The 15815-nt window shown below is 38.0% G+C and overlaps 1 protein-coding gene across 5 annotated transcripts in view; it reads right to left on the bottom strand.

Moving 5' to 3' along the window:
- Window positions 1–4175: 4175 nt before the first annotated feature.
- The window catches only part of LOC121289215, a 31119-nt gene continuing 19479 nt past the window's right edge, over window positions 4176–15815 (bottom strand). For 3 of the 5 annotated variants that reach the window (XM_041208424.1, XM_041208423.1, XM_041208425.1), the window contains 3 exons: window positions 14513–14593; window positions 12975–13344; window positions 4176–4764 (listed from right to left, as the gene is read on the bottom strand). In XM_041208424.1, the coding sequence (XP_041064358.1) occupies window positions 4605–4764; window positions 12975–13344; window positions 14513–14593 (611 nt within the window). In that variant the 3' untranslated portion in view covers window positions 4176–4604. The remainder of the gene's footprint in view (window positions 4765–12974; window positions 13345–14512; window positions 14594–15815) is intronic. The other 2 variants (XM_041208426.1, XM_041208427.1) reach the window with 1 other exon arrangement.

The raw sequence follows: 15815 nt of genomic DNA, 5'->3' as shown, positions 1-15815 counted from the left end.
GATTGTGCCGTTTTCATAATAGGAATACTAAAATCCTCTGCTGCTAATTTACAAAGCTCCATTCCCCATGAAAAAGATCAGATCCTACGAGTTTCCTGCATTTATGCCAATAATGCATGGGTGTAATTGACAGTCATACATTAAGGTATAATATGTCCAAGTACTTTGATATTTGCTTAACCGAAATGTGTGTTTGACAGTTGTCGTCTTCATAAGATTTTTTTGAATTTTGCTACCTGCATTAAACTAAACCAAAGTGCTTTCAATTTCACCACACACATCCCCACCCCATGCCCTTTCAGAAGAACTTTGGAACTGGAAAGACCTTTTCAATGGGCATAACCTTGGAGGAGGCCAGAGGCTCTGAATGCGAGGTGTTATGGTAGAAAACAGCGCATTTGTTATTATCCCTATTAATGGTATTGCATTTGTGCTAGTTATACACCAATTTTTAATGTTCAGACAGGCAAATGAGATAAAGAAAGTGGAGCATAAGTTCCTACTAGCAAGGTCAGCACAGAAACCAGCGTAATTGAGATGCAGGCAGTTTTGCTCCAACGAACTGGGAAACAAGATTCATGTACCTGTCTTGTACCAAAGGTCTGCTGCTGGTTATTTCTAATATCTGTCATGGTAAATGTTGAGTCAAGGCTTTGTTTACTTCCTTAAGAGAGTAGTTTCATTGAAAATTAGGGCCAGAATTTTGCATTCGGCGTGCGGGTGTGCGCCCAACATGCTAGAATGTAAAATGATGCGCAATGACATCATCACAAACTCGCATGATATTTTGTTTGGCGGGCACGCACCAGAGTCGGCTGCACACCCACCAGTAATTGAAAGGCCTATTAACAAGGTAATTAAGTTGAATTTTATGGTGCCCATCCAACCTTAGTGTTGGCGGGTAGGCGAAAAGGCCAAGCGGCCTTTACATTTTTTAGGAAACCTCATCCATGAGCGGGAAGAGGTTCCTTAAAGCTAATACAAATTAAAACCTTTTTTTGCCATTAAAAACATGTCCCGTCTCATGTGACACATGAGGGGGCATGTCTCATTACATTTTTAATGTCATTATTAATTTTTTTTAAAAAAGTGTTTCAATTTCCCTGAGGCAGGTCAGTGCCTTAGGGAAATTGAAACGCTCTTTCGCACACATGCATGAACTGTGCACTAGACAGGAGTCTCCCTCCTCCCCTGTCCCACAGGCGGCGCTCAGCACTACTGCTCGTGACTACGCAGGGTGGGTCTTAATTGGCCGTCCCGCATTAAATCGCGGTGTGGAGCCGATCACAGGCGGTGGTTGGCTTTTTGACTGCCCCCACCCACTCCCGCTAAGCCTGCACACAATGTAAAATTCTAGCCTAGCTAACTCCTGGGATGTCTTCACTGGGTGTTGGAAGCTCCATGTAGCATAAAAGTTGAGGACAATGGTGGCTGCCATTGCCAATGATGGATCATTCTTCCTACAGGTCTTTATAGACTAGAAACTCACTGGAATCAGAATTTCCTTGGATTGTTAGAGCCTCGAGCTCCTCTGACAGTTGAAATAGCTAACTAGAGGTAGACATTCTCTGTCAGGAAGTATCTGCTAACATTTATGAGCCTCCCAAGACTTTGAAGAGTTGTAATGCATAGATGATTAATCCATTGCTTTTCTCCCCCACCCACATTCCAATATTCTTTATGCATATCTTCATTGCATACAGAAAGAATTATTAGTCCAAATGTAAAGGGAACAAAAATTTATACTGCATGGGGCCACTTGGCTTACCAATCAGGACTTTCTTCTCATGCAGTATATGTTGTTCCATTTACGTTTGGTATTCTTGCAAATCTGTCCTGATGTGTGCAAGATGAAAAGCATCAATAGCATGTCTCTTTTTTTCAGCAATACTCAAAGTATTAGTCCCTTAGATTAATTTTGCTAATCTTAACTGATTAGAAACATTAAAACTTAAATAAACCCCTATTCATAAATAAAATAAAAACAGAAAATGCTGGCGAAATACTCAGCAAGTCAGGCAGCATCTATTGGAGAGAGAAGCAGAGTTAACATTTCAGATCAATGGCCTGTCAGAGCTGGAAAAAACTAGAGATGTAACAAGTTTTAAGCAAGTACTAAGGCAGGGGAAGAGGGAAGAGTGAAAACAAAAAGGGAAGATTTTTGATTGAATGGAAAACAGGAGAGATCAAATGACAAAAGGAAAATGGTAATGGGAAAGAGAAACAAAATATGCATCTAGAATATTTGTAAATGGAAATAGCAGAATCATTACTAACCCAGCTGGGGTCAGAGACTATGACATGAAATTGAACTCAATGTCGAGTCCAGAAGGCTGTAAGATGCCTAATTGAAAGATTGGGTGTTCTTCTGACTATTTTTTTGGGCTTTAGTGTATCAGTGTAGGGAGGCCTTGACAAAAGACATCAGAATGAGAGTAGGGCAGGAATTAAAATGAAGGCAACCGGGAGCTCAGGGCCATGTTTGCGGACTGAACAGAGTTGTTCCACAAAGCAGTCACCCAATCTGTGTTTGGTCTCCACAATGTACAGAAGACAGCATTCTTGAGCAGCAAATACAGTATACTAAATTAAATGAAGTGAAAGTAAATTGCTATTTCACCTGGAAGGAATGATTGGGATATTGGACAATAAGGAGGGAAAAGGGTACGTGTTGCTTTTTCTAAGCTTGCATAAGAAGGTACCATGGGAAGGGAAGGGGAGGGACTGTTTGGAGTGATTGAATAGCAGATGAGGGATCATGGAGTGAACAGTCCCATTGGAATGTTTAAAGGGAAGGGAGGGGAAGATTGTTTGTTGGTGGCATCATGTAGTAGGTAGCAGAAAGGGCAGAGGATAATCTGTTGAATGTGGAGGTTGGCTGCATGGAAGATGAAGACAAGTGAAACTCTAACATGATCCTGGGAGGGAAGGAAAAGTGCAAGAGCAGAAGTGTGGGAAATGGAAAAGACGTAGTCAGGGCGCTGTTAACCATGGGGGGTATCCTTGGTTGCAGAAAAAGAACAACATATTGTAAGAACTGGTATGGAAGGTAGCATCATCAGAAAAGATACGACAGGGATAGAGAAACTCCTCCTCCTTCAGGTACCATCCCCTAAGAGGACATTGGCAACCATGGACTTCCATTGGATTGGTCCATGATTATGCTTGGCAAAGTCCTACAGTAGTTTGCCGTTCCCTTCTGCAGTATGGCTGACCAGGAAACTCTCCTCCTTTTCCTGCCTGCCATCAGGCGTGTTGGAAGGATTTACAGCCTGATAATCAACCCATTTGGCCACGTTATGAATGCACCTTCTGCAGCTGTCAAGTCCTGAAGTAGGGCTTGAACCCAGATCTGCTGGCCCAGAGGTAAAATGCTACCACTGATGGAGAAACTAAGTGAATGGAATAAAGTCCATACAGGAAGTGGGGTGCAAGCAACTGTATTCAAGGTAGCTGTGGGAGTTAGTAGACTTTTAGTGAATATTGGTCGATTGGCTATTCCTAGAAATGGAGGTACAGTAGTCAAGGAAGAGAAGGAAAGATCAGGAGATGGATCATGTGAAGGTGAGGGAAAGATGGAAATTGGAAACAAAGTTGATAAAACGTTCCAGTTTGCGGTGAGAGCAGGAAACAGTATATACAGTCTTCAATATATTGTAAAAGGAAGAGAGGAAGGGGACCCATGTAGGACTGGCACAAAGAAGGGTTCACATATCCCAATAAAAGGCAACTGAGATGAGTAGGTGGAGTCAGAAGAGTTTTCAATATGAGGACAAGTGCAGCCAGGCGGAGGAGGATGGCAGTGGGTGGGGACTGGTTGTGCCTCCATTCAAGGAAGAAACTGTGACCCTAAGGCCATCCAGGTGAGGGATAAAGGTGTAGAGCATTTGGACATCGACGGTGAGAAGGAGACGCCTATTCTTATACTGATTTTCATTAACAAGTTATTATGGCATAGAATGCAATTCTGAATAACCATGAACTAAAGAGATGTTCTCCAGTTTTCTTCCTAGTGCGTTGCAATCCTTTCTGTGCTAATTTACACACGAGTAAATAGAAATTAACTTCAGTCTTGGGTAGGATGTGCCACTGCTGTCAGAGGTGCTTTTAGTTAGCTGTCCTGTAAACACTTTTACAATAAATCACAATTTTAACAAAAACAAAATTCAAAATGGTAAATTAAACAAATGTGTATATATTTTCTTTTAAGTTGTCATTTAACAGCATATAATTCATTTGATTCATGTAAACATTTCACATTTTACACCACTATCATTTTCTTGAAATGTACATTTTATTTTGAAGTACAGTAGCCACTCACTACAACTCTAATATATACATAATCCTTCCTAATCTTCTAACATAAAACTCATGAGATGTCTTCTGTTTCCCAACTATAGGCCAATTTGTACATAAAGGTCCCACAGACTATTATAGAGAGAGGCTACTGTATATTAGTCACATTATAAAACGTTTCTGCAAGTATTCTTATAAAGCTAGTAACACATAAATTTAATACAGTAAACAAACTAAAAACAATGATTTCCACTATTACATGTCTGATTTTAAAAAAAAACCTACAAATTCCAGTGATCTAGTTTGCATCAGGATGAAGTTTTTCGTAGTGATTCTCGCAGAAGTAGTTTTACCAAGTCCAAAACTACTTTGATGTTCTGAGGACCAAATCCATGTGTGATTAAATTATATGGATGTTCCTGCCACATAAAACTATCCATGATTGTGTCAAGATCTTCAATCACCTTTCTGGAGGAAATAAAAGAATATGGTAAGCTTACAGGAAAACATTATAGCTTCTTTCCCCATTGCTCCATTATATACACTTCTGTAAAATAGATGTCAGGTTACAAACAGCATTTCCTGGAACTTACAAGCACCGTTCAAATCCAAGTAATATCCTTCTAATGTTTCAACTGAAGCAGTAATTCACCTGATATTAAGAAAAATAATGAATACAAAAGGAAAAGATAAACACTCAGCTCCCCTTTGCAAAGACAGATTTAATGTTTATGTTTACATGTTTCTATTTTTAAAAGTCAAAACAGAACCAACTGAAAAAAACTTCTGAATGCAGTTTTTGCGATAAATAGAAAACATATTTGTTGGTTACCATTTGTCATCTGAAAGTCACCAAATCTATATTAAGTATCCTAAATAGAGAGGGAAGAGGAAGTGAGTATGGAATAAATAAACTGAGAAAAATTAGCAATGTTTCACCACAACAAAATTCTGCGAACAGCTTGTGTGTAGCCAAGTCCAGGAATCAAGTTGAAAGCAGCAGATGAAAATAAGATTTTTTTCTGGTAAATCTTTGTGCTTGCCAAGGTGATGCATGTCAATATATGAGAATTAAACATCTGCTTCTTGTTTCAGTGAATCATACAGCTCAGGAGGCCACTCATCCCATTGTGCCTGTCTCAGCTCGTGGAAAAAGCTATTTCAATTGTTCCACCCTGCTGATCTTTCTCCACAGCCATGGAAGCATTTGCTTTTCAATTATATATTCAATTTCTTTTTGAAAGTTACCACTGAAGGTTTGAGAGAGTAACCCTCACTGAATTTTTTCCATCCTTTCGAGCAGTGCATTTTGGATCATCATAACTTACTGAGTAAAAGAAAATCGCATATCCCCCTCTGATTCATTTGCCAATTATCCTCAGATTACTGACCCTCCTGCCAATGGATGCTGTTTCTCCTTATTTATTCCACCAAACTGTGGACATCTGTACTAACTCTCTCCTGGTCAGGTGTCCACTCCTCAATAACATCCTGGATTCACTTCTTCTTCAAAACATCTCTGAACCTGGACATTAGATTGTTGATGCTGCAAGCTGACAACAGGTTAACTTCATCCCACATTCATCTCTCAGACTTTAACTTTGGACTCTCTATTTACATGTAGGACATGCCTTTCCTATTTTTGCCATATAGCTATGTAACCTGAATTTCCTCCATGTCTAACTGTGTGCTGTTTGGCGGTTGCTCTGGAACCAAGGCTATTTATTTTTTTCGCTAGGCTGCTCTCCTTATTTCCTGTTTCCCATTCATTCAGTCCCCTCCTAGGTAGTATCCCAATGCATCACTGCTCAATTGCTTTTCTACGCTCTTGCTGCCATGCTAGTCTTTAATTACCCCCTAGATAAGTCCACAGCTATACCTTGCAGCATCATCCAGGTGTGAGTGGACATTGAGACACTTGCTACCCTCCTTACGAGCTGCAACTCCAAACGTTCCCTCCTCTTCCTTCACTGACCTGGAGGTTAATCTTGCAGACCTTCTTCTCATCCTGCTCTCTCAACCTACCATAGCCTTCTTAGACTCTGCTGGCAGATCAACAATCACTGCCCCTCACCACATTTCCTTGTAGCAAGTTTGTTCATTTGCTAATAAGCCCCTTGCTACCCACAACCTTATGATGGACAAATATGTTGACATCATGACTTTGAGTAAAACTTAACTCATGGGTGGAGACAACTTGCCCCTTACTACTTTTCACCACCAGGTCGGGCCAAACCAGTAACATCTCATCACCCATTCACATCTTCTCTTCTCTCAAGCACCTCACTTGGCTCCATTCCCTCTTAATCTCAGTTCTGCTTTAAAACTTCTGTTCCCTAATGCTCAACAAACCCCATCTCAAATTTCTCCCAGAGAGGTCCACCCTCCTTTCCTCCCTCAGCTTAGGCAGAGTGACTCTTCATCTTTAGAGATTTCAATTTCCATCTGAACTCACATCATCTCTCTTAGCTTCACCCTCCTGGTCTCCCTCAAACTCTCCCTCAGTATAAACACAGTATAAATCTCACAGGGCTTTCTACTCCAATTCTCAATTTACCTCAATAACATAACACCTGCCTCAGAAGAGCAAGTCCTACTACAGATGGGATGGGGTTAGGACTGCTAACAGGAAAAATATGTTTTTCAGGCTGGAGGAAGATGTGTAGTGGAGTTCCACAGGGGTCAGTGTTGGGACCCTTGCTTTTCCTGATGTATATTAATGAGCTAGACCTTGGTGTACAGGACACAATTTCAAACTTTGCAGATGATATGAAACATGGAAGCATTTTGAATTGTGAGGAGGATAGTATAGAACTTCAGAAGGACATAGACAAGTTGGTGGAATGGGCGTACAGGTGGCAGATGAAGTTCAATGCAGAGAAATGTGAAGTGATTAATTTTGGTAGGAAGAGCATGTTGATACAGTATAAAATAAAGGGCACGATTCTAAAGGGAGTCCAGTAACAGAGGGATCTGGCTGTATGTATGCATATGTCTTTTAAGATGGCAGGGCATGTTGAAAGAGCAGTTAATAAAGCATATGGTATCCTAGGCTTTATTAATAGGGGCATAGGGTACAAGAGAAAGGAGGTTGCTTTGAGCTGGAGTATTGCGTCCAGTTCTGGGAAGGATATGAAGGCATTGGAGAGAGTGCAGAAAAGGTTCACCAGAATGGTTCACGAGAAGTTAGGGCTGTTTTCCTTGGGTAAAAGGCAGCTAAGAGATGATTTGAAAGAGGCATTCAAGATCATAATGGGTCTGGACCGATTAGATAGGGAGAAACTGTTCTCACTTGTGAAAGGATCGAGAATGATAGGGCACAGATTTAAAATAATTGACACAAGAAGCAAAAGAGATATGAGAAAAAACTTCTTCACTCAGCGAATGGTTAAAGTCTGGAATGAATTGCTTGACAGTGTGGTGTAGGTAGGTTCAATCGAAGCATTCAAAAGGAAATTAGACCGTTAACTGAAAAGGAAGAACATGCAGGGTTACGGGAATAAGGCAGAAGAGTAGCATAAGGTGAATTGCTCATTCGGAGAACTGATGCAGACATGATGGGCCAAATGGCCTCTTTCTGTGCTGTAACAATTCTGTGGAAGTTAGTGCCAACAGACTGGTTGGGCTAAACAGTCTGCTGCCACATTGCAATTCCTATGTAATTCTATTTACAGTCATTTCCCACTACCCAGCCTTACTCTTAACCTGAATGACACTGCCAATATATTGCTAAATTAGGGTAGTTTTATGACTCAGTGCCCAAGCAGAGCTGGCTGAGATTTAGATTCATGAAGCTCACTTCACTTGTTATTTATAAGGACACAGAGATGAGATCTAGTGTGCTCGCCCACTGTGCCAATGTTGGTGCTTTTGAAATAAGTCAGGGAAAGAGTGCCAACTGAAATATTAATCTATGTTGTCTCCTCTTTTAGTTTCTTACAAACTGCAGTACATTTCCAGAATTATCTATTTCATATTTCCAGCATTTATGTATATCTTTTCATCTTTGTAAATTGTATGGTTTAGTCTGAAACAGTTGGACATTTATTCATTCTTGTGATTCTCCAATCAGCTACATCACTGTGGAGAAAATATAAATAAAAGTCGAGTGCTTTCCAATAGACTGTAAGATTGTTCACAGTCCTTTTGTCTATGACATCTTTGGCAATCTCTTCTTTGCCTCCACCTATCACTGGCCCTCTATCCAGTTCTACCTGTCCCATCCCCTCAACCAGCTTATATTTCACATCATTTTATATTTCTTAGTTCTAATGAAGAGTCAAACGGACTCGAAACGTTAACTGTATTCCTCTCCACAGATGCTGTCAGACCTGCTGAGTTTTTCCAGCTATTTTTGTTTTTGTTTAAGGTTAATCACAGGTTACTTGTTTCTTGGTACCTAATTTCAGAGTGGCACTGGTGTATACCTGTCACATTTTGCTTGGGAGTGACTCGAGAGAGGAAAATTTCAAAAGCATTAACAATATGAAAGAAGTAGATTATACTGAACAGCTCAGCGAAATCATTAATCTTTTGAAACCTTGTGAAACTTTGAGAGCAGCCTACCACAATGTTACGGTGTGCTTCCCCACCCAGAAAGTGCCTTGAAAGCAGACTTTGGGGTCACTATGCCTCACTGAAATGTAGCCAAAAGTCCTGGGTCAACTGCTCTGATTCTCTCTGCCCTGGTTCAATGCTTTTATTTGCATAATAGATTTTTTACAGCTATGGCTCAGTTCCTCAAATGTCCTGTCAGAAACTCAAAAGGGTGATAGCTCCCAATCTAAGCTTCAGGTGTCTGCATACTAGTGGAGGGAAGGTTCACCTAATACCCTTCCACCAGTTTAGGTCACATTCTTATCCAGTAGGGTATGGTTCAGCATTTAACATCTAGCTAGCTATTCCACTGGCTACAGCAATAGAGCGGCAATTAAAAATCACATTTGGCCCATCATGATTGTGTCAGTGCTCTCTTTCCAAATACTAGAGTAGATGGAACCATTTACTCTAATCTCATTTGCCTGTGTTCTTCAATATTCTCCCTTTACAACTAACTATCCACTTTTGTTTTAAATGAAATTCTGGTTCCTGCCACAATAGCCGCTTGTAGGAAAGCAGTTTATGTCCTACTGACCCTCTGTTTAAATCAAAAATCTAACTTCTCCTTTGTTTTTCCAGAGATAACATCTACCAATTTTCCATCAAGCAGAAAGAATCCGAAACTATTTTGTCCTGAGAAAACCTTTCAGATTTGATGACATTCATCAGACCCTTTAATGTTCTTTGAGCCGGTTAAGAAAAGACCAGGTTTTCAAACTTTTCTTCATAATAATATCACCCCTGGCTTAATTCTAGAAGTCCCTACTGCATCCTTTCTATGGTTCTAATATGCTTTCTATAATGTGCTTTATGTGAAATGTTCTTTCATAGGCCACCTTTCTAGCCACATGTTGACACATCTAGGTTAACGTTTCAGGTCTGTTTCTCTCTCCACTGATGCTGCCAAACCTAAGTACTTTCAGCATTTTCTGTTTTTATATTGAATTTCCAACAGTATCTTGCTTTTCTGTTGACGCATCTAACCTGTTTCAACTACAAATCAATTCTGAAAGTGCCTTACTTTTAATATAGCCATTGTTCCAGATATTAGAACTTGAATAAATACGCAATTATAACGCTATTTTTAGTTCTCAATTTTGCAATACCATAAACAATTAAAAGGGAAAAAACAGGATCGGGGGCTAGCATAAATTGTGCTGAGTAGCATAATTATATGGAGAATCATTAACAACTTCCTAGTCACATATACATTATAAAAAGATTGCAATAACCATCTACCAGATAATGTTGCTCATGTTGATAAAAAGCACTGAGGAATGTAGAGAAAATGAGTATCCATTTTGTAATGATCACTAACAGTGTAAGTTAAAGGGTTTTAGGTATGTCAAAAACACTTGAAATGTTCAAATATCAATCTTGTGACAATCAATGTTGGGAAATATCTGTCTTCCAGTTGTTCCTCTTGATTTGTTGGTTAGGTACAGACCATATGCAGATCTTTTCAAGGCGACGTGAACAAAATGTGACATTATGAAGTTTTGCTCTATTATATAAAAGCTCTGGGATCCTAGTTTACTGTTTACAATACTCTTAGATTAAACCATAATGTCACAAAAGAAAGAGTTCAACATACAATATCTGCTCTCATACGGTCTCGAAAATGTGAAATATTAATAAGGGTTACAAAAGAGATAACAGTACAACAATTAATCTTAAAAAATACATTTAAGATTATAGGATATTTATAAGGATAAGTATGTTGAATGGTTTAAAATTCAAAGTGAACTAGAAAAGTAAAAGCTTCTGACAAAGATTGCCTTATGAAAACAACTGTGGATAATGAGGGCTGGTAAATCATTTAAAAGATACCCCAAATGCGACAGGATGGAAATATGCAGACCTGGAACTGTGCCTATAAATTGAAACCTATGAAAAATACATTCAAAGGTATGTTTTAATTTGCATTTGAATTTAGTAGTAAAGCTGTGACATAGTAGGTGGAAATTAGCTCAGTAATTAAATGTTTTTGGTTATAAATACATAATTGGTTTATAATGAAGTTAGATCAAGTCCAAATCTTTGTGAAAGTTGTTCCAGCCTAAATGACATCAATGTTTACTCCCAACATGTACACATCAACTTAAAAAATACCACAGATCTGGTGACTAGATTTTTATTACCTGTCATTTATGAGCAGACGACAAGAACAGTTCCAGGTCTGATCTTTTTGTCTTCCCTTTATTCTTTAATTTTTTTTTGTTATCAAAATTTCATATCAATGTGGGAGAATTTTGGATACCCAGTATCAGCATTAGGAAATAAGGTTAGATGACTAAATTAAGGGTAAAATACTCTCCACTCACCTCTACCTCAGAAAAACACCCCTTATGCATCAGTATGAATTTTTCAACTTCCCACACCAGCCATCCTTAAAAACTGTGAGGGCGAGATTGCAAATTGTGATATGAGCCAGTTACAAGTTTGTCAGATATTCTCTGTGATACTGTAATGCTGGTCACTCCTGTAAAGGCCCAAACAAAAGCTGCCATTCAGACCATATTTACACAAATCCCATCATTCTATTTGATTTGAGTAGCTGTCTCTCCTTCAGACAAACTACCTGCCAAAATGTTCACAAAATCATATGAAGTTAAGCAGGAACGTGATTTCTCAGGATGATATTGGTTTTTAACCCCTCTAAATCCTTACTGAATTGAGTAAACCGATACAAATATTGGACAAATTATTCCATGATTGCCGCACTGAGGTCACCAACTTGCTAGAAGGAATTATGCAGGCAAGTTAAAACTTACCCTTTCTTAATACATGTTTGATAGGCGGACTTTACATGGGGAAATATCAAGAAGGGAAGTTGTTATTTGTTTCCATGGTACCTAGTATTTCTACTATGAAAACTATCTAACCAATAAGTTCAGATGTAAGTCTGCACTGAACCAAGTTCATATGAAACCAGCTTGACGTTACAGATGAAGAATATTACCCGATATGTAATTTAAATTGTACCTAAAATAACAAATAGTAACCAGTAACTTCAATACAGTAAAAAAAAATGGTTCACATGAGATCGAATAAAATTGGACAACCTAGCTGCCTGCATTACTTCAATCATTTGCTGAGGATAGGAAGGAAGGTGGATCAGAAACCTCAATGTATCATCTGTGTTCCAATCTATTTTGTATGTAGTATATTGAAAATTTCTTTTCTGAAAATTGCATTATTGTAAACTTCACATGATAACTCATCAATATTTCTTTCACTCAAATAATAACTTGTATTATTTCCATGAATTATGGAAATTCACTTTAAAGTAAAAGCACAATACCTGGCTGTGATTAAATAGACAACTGAATAGTTTGAAAGGACTTTATGCTTTCAGCGCTTTGTTTAAAAAACACAAACATTATCAAGCAGTCACAATTCAAGAGGCGTGTAGATAAATTTTATGAATGTGTAATCACAATTTTGAGCCTCATCTGCCAGGAGCATACATCTGCAAACCACAAACTCACTCACCATGATCTTCTGTTGCATTATAAAATTAGTCCTATAGATTCCTAGCTAACAACTGGCTGCTCATGACCGTAAATTCAATAGTTGAGTTTCCCTCACCCACTGGATCAGTAGTATCTTACTGTTGTGCAAAATGCTGCTTTGCTTTTCAAAGCAAATAAGACCCAAAGTAGTTCTGCAGAAAAAATGTCAACCTTTGTAGAATTTAATCATCTGTTTTTAATAATTATTAGGATTCTCCCAAATGAGATTTCTGCAATTGCTTTGATTGGTGGGACAAATTGGGAGTTGGTGGGAGTTAGACATCCCCTACCGGCCATTAAAGAAAATCTTTGAGCACTTTGCCCGAATAGAAGGAGAAACAAAAAAGATTTCAACTTCTCCACCTACCACAAATAATTTTATCTCCCAATTTCCTACTAGGGAATTAGCTATATCTGATAAAAAAAACTCACCTCCTATGTGAATAAAAAAGTCAGCCAAGCTTGGGATTCATACTCAGGTCTTCTTGTGATGGGTCCAACATTGAACTCACATTAGCTAATTACCTTGGGTCGTTCTCAATTAAATAGAGATTAGCCACTTGCCTTGCTGCATATATTTCTGATGCTGCTGCATGCTCTGCAATCGTGCTGGCACATTCATCGACAGGAAAGTAACCAAGGTTCAGCTGATGAAAATTTTCAGTCAGTGTTTTTGCCTCACCCTCACAGAGTCGAGTAAATGACGTGTGCAGAGTCCGGTCATAACCAGTTACAGGCAGATCTAGAAGCTGACGAATGTCAAAGCGGTTATCCCTTCTTAGCCTCAGGTAGCTTTTAATGACTGTTTTAGACATTTTTTCAGGAGGGATAATACGTCTCCGAATCTCCCCCTTAGTTACAGGATATTTAACTTTTCTCTTTTTATCATCTGCCGAGGGGAGCAAAGCAGGAACATGGGCAACAACAATTTGTTCTGCAGCAAAAACAAAACAATAACGTTATGTATTTTCTGATTTTCAACTGAGGGACTAGAAAATTGTAATTCAATTAAACGGGATCTCGTAATCCACTTATGTATATCTTTGAGCCTAGTAATGAATCAGTAGGCGGAACTGCTGGAAAACACACTGCTGTTTACATTACATCATGGTGACTTCATCTGATTAAAATGCAGGTGATGCTCAGTGACCAAAGTTCTGATGTTATGGGTCTTTATCTCATATTTTGATTGATAAAGTTCATATTACACATCATCTTATCCAATCAAAAATTTACACTATTATGTTTGATATGGGAAGGGAAAGGTAATCAATATATACAATGATTTTCCCCTTACTTCCACATACAGCAGAATTTAATTGGGTCTGTGTTAATACAACAATTTTAAGCACCATTACTGATCTACACGAATGAGATATTTATTAATCAAATTAGATTATGTTAATAGAACTGCTAAAACAATTTAAGTTATGAATAAACTATGTAGTCTTTTGCGATAAACATTAATACAAAATTGAAATGTCCAATTACAATGTTGTGGATGCCAGTTAAAAAATTATATACAAGATTTGAACATTTTGAATGTGACATAACTTCTAATTATGAAAAATTATGGATATACGAACTAGGAGCAAGAGTAGGCCACTTGGCCCCTCGAGCCTGCTCTACCATTCAAGAAGATCATGGCTGATCTGATTCCCAAACACCCCATATCAAATATAAATTGAGATGAACAACTGACACTTTCTAATTGGGAAACTATGATTAAGAAGTACATCATGACTCTCAAAATATATTTAACTGTGCATTTTCCTTACATTACTTAGCAGTATACTTATACCAATATCACACTTATTGTTCCTGATAAAATCTGCATTTCTCCTTTTTAAATGGAGTTGCAAACAAATTTTCCATCAACAAAATTAAACCTAAAATAAATGCACCTATACATTATTAAATATTGCAAACAGCTTAAATATGCCGAGAAACATTTTAAAGAAACAATTACTTTAAGTAAGATAACTTGAAAAGTTTGTGATTTTATTTCTGAAAGTGGCAAAAATATTTTAGGGCTACTACAAAATAAATCCACATCCTGAGACTTGTAACTTCCTAGTTAGATGTTTTAAAAGAAATAGTACCTTCATCCATTGCTGCAGCATTAAGCATATTACAAGATGGATATGGATTCACGATCATTAACTCTGGTCCTGAATCTGAAACTTAATATTAGAACAGTTAGCTGATATGAGGAAAATATGTTCAAATAATTTTCACATTTTCTAAAAATATTTTGTTCTATTAACTTAAATAAATTTAATTAGCTACTAAATCTGGCTGCACAATTCCTTTACTAATGAACAAATCTGGGTGCACTGTTCATTTCATAACGAACATTCAAACAAGAGCACTGAAGAAAATGACTATAAGCAAAGTAATTTCAATTTGCATATGGGCTTTATATTGAATCAGAAAATCTATTATGGAATATTAGCATATGAAATTCCTCCTCCTTTCACAGTATTATCAGATGTAATCTATTTGTTTTAAATGGGGTAATTAATATCAGACGGCTTTCAGAAAAACAAGTGTTCATAAATTAGTATCCCAAGGAATATCAAGGCCACAGATTTTCTTGCTGTTTCCACAGTATGACATTTAAGCATAAAAGTGTTCCATACTGGAATAAATACGATGGGTAAAGAAGAACGCAATCCTAACTTCTTCATACTTGTGTCATTTATCCCAAAATGTATTCAACACAACACGGTCAGAAGCCTAGCACTGCCCTATACCCCCCAGAGTGGAGCATAGTTTATGCTTCAGACATGATTAGGTAACCTTCCAGCCCTAGGATCAATATTCAGGGTGATTCATGAACTATATAGTGACTTTGGCTTTGTATCAGGCCCTTTACTCCATGGGCAAGAAATTTACATGCAACTCCAGCTAGTTCCACATATGATTGACAGCACACATTGTACATTTGGATCAAAAATTTTTCCAAACACCTTTTTTTTTGCAAACACTACAGAGTTTAATGCCCCTCCCTGCCACCCAAGACCTCAGCAACCTGCACTTCTAAGAGATAATAAAATCCATATAAAACTGGATAGCCCAGTTCATTTGATTTCTGATGCCACAAAATAACTTGCACCTCAATCAAAATATAGGGCATTTGAAATTTAAGAGGATGGAGAGCAGGAGAACTAGAATTTTTACAGAAAGACAATTCTGAAAGATTTTACTCCAGACCAGGATTCATAACTACTGAACGCCTTAACTTGACTCATGAGATCCAAAGCGTTATTATATACCTGAGTTCTTGTAAAGCCTTATGCTTGTCAGATTCCCTGCTAATTTCTACAAAGTTCAAGTTCTTGAACTAAACCCCTGCCAACAAAACTCTTTCACTACATTTTGGAGGCAGGTATTACCAAAGTT

Source organism: Carcharodon carcharias, chromosome 16 (assembly GCF_017639515.1).
Source record: "Carcharodon carcharias isolate sCarCar2 chromosome 16, sCarCar2.pri, whole genome shotgun sequence".
Classification (NCBI taxonomy): Eukaryota; Metazoa; Chordata; class Chondrichthyes; order Lamniformes; family Lamnidae; genus Carcharodon; species Carcharodon carcharias.
The sequence above is the reverse complement of the archived record's forward strand: the minus strand, read 5'-3'. Positions and strand labels throughout refer to the sequence as shown.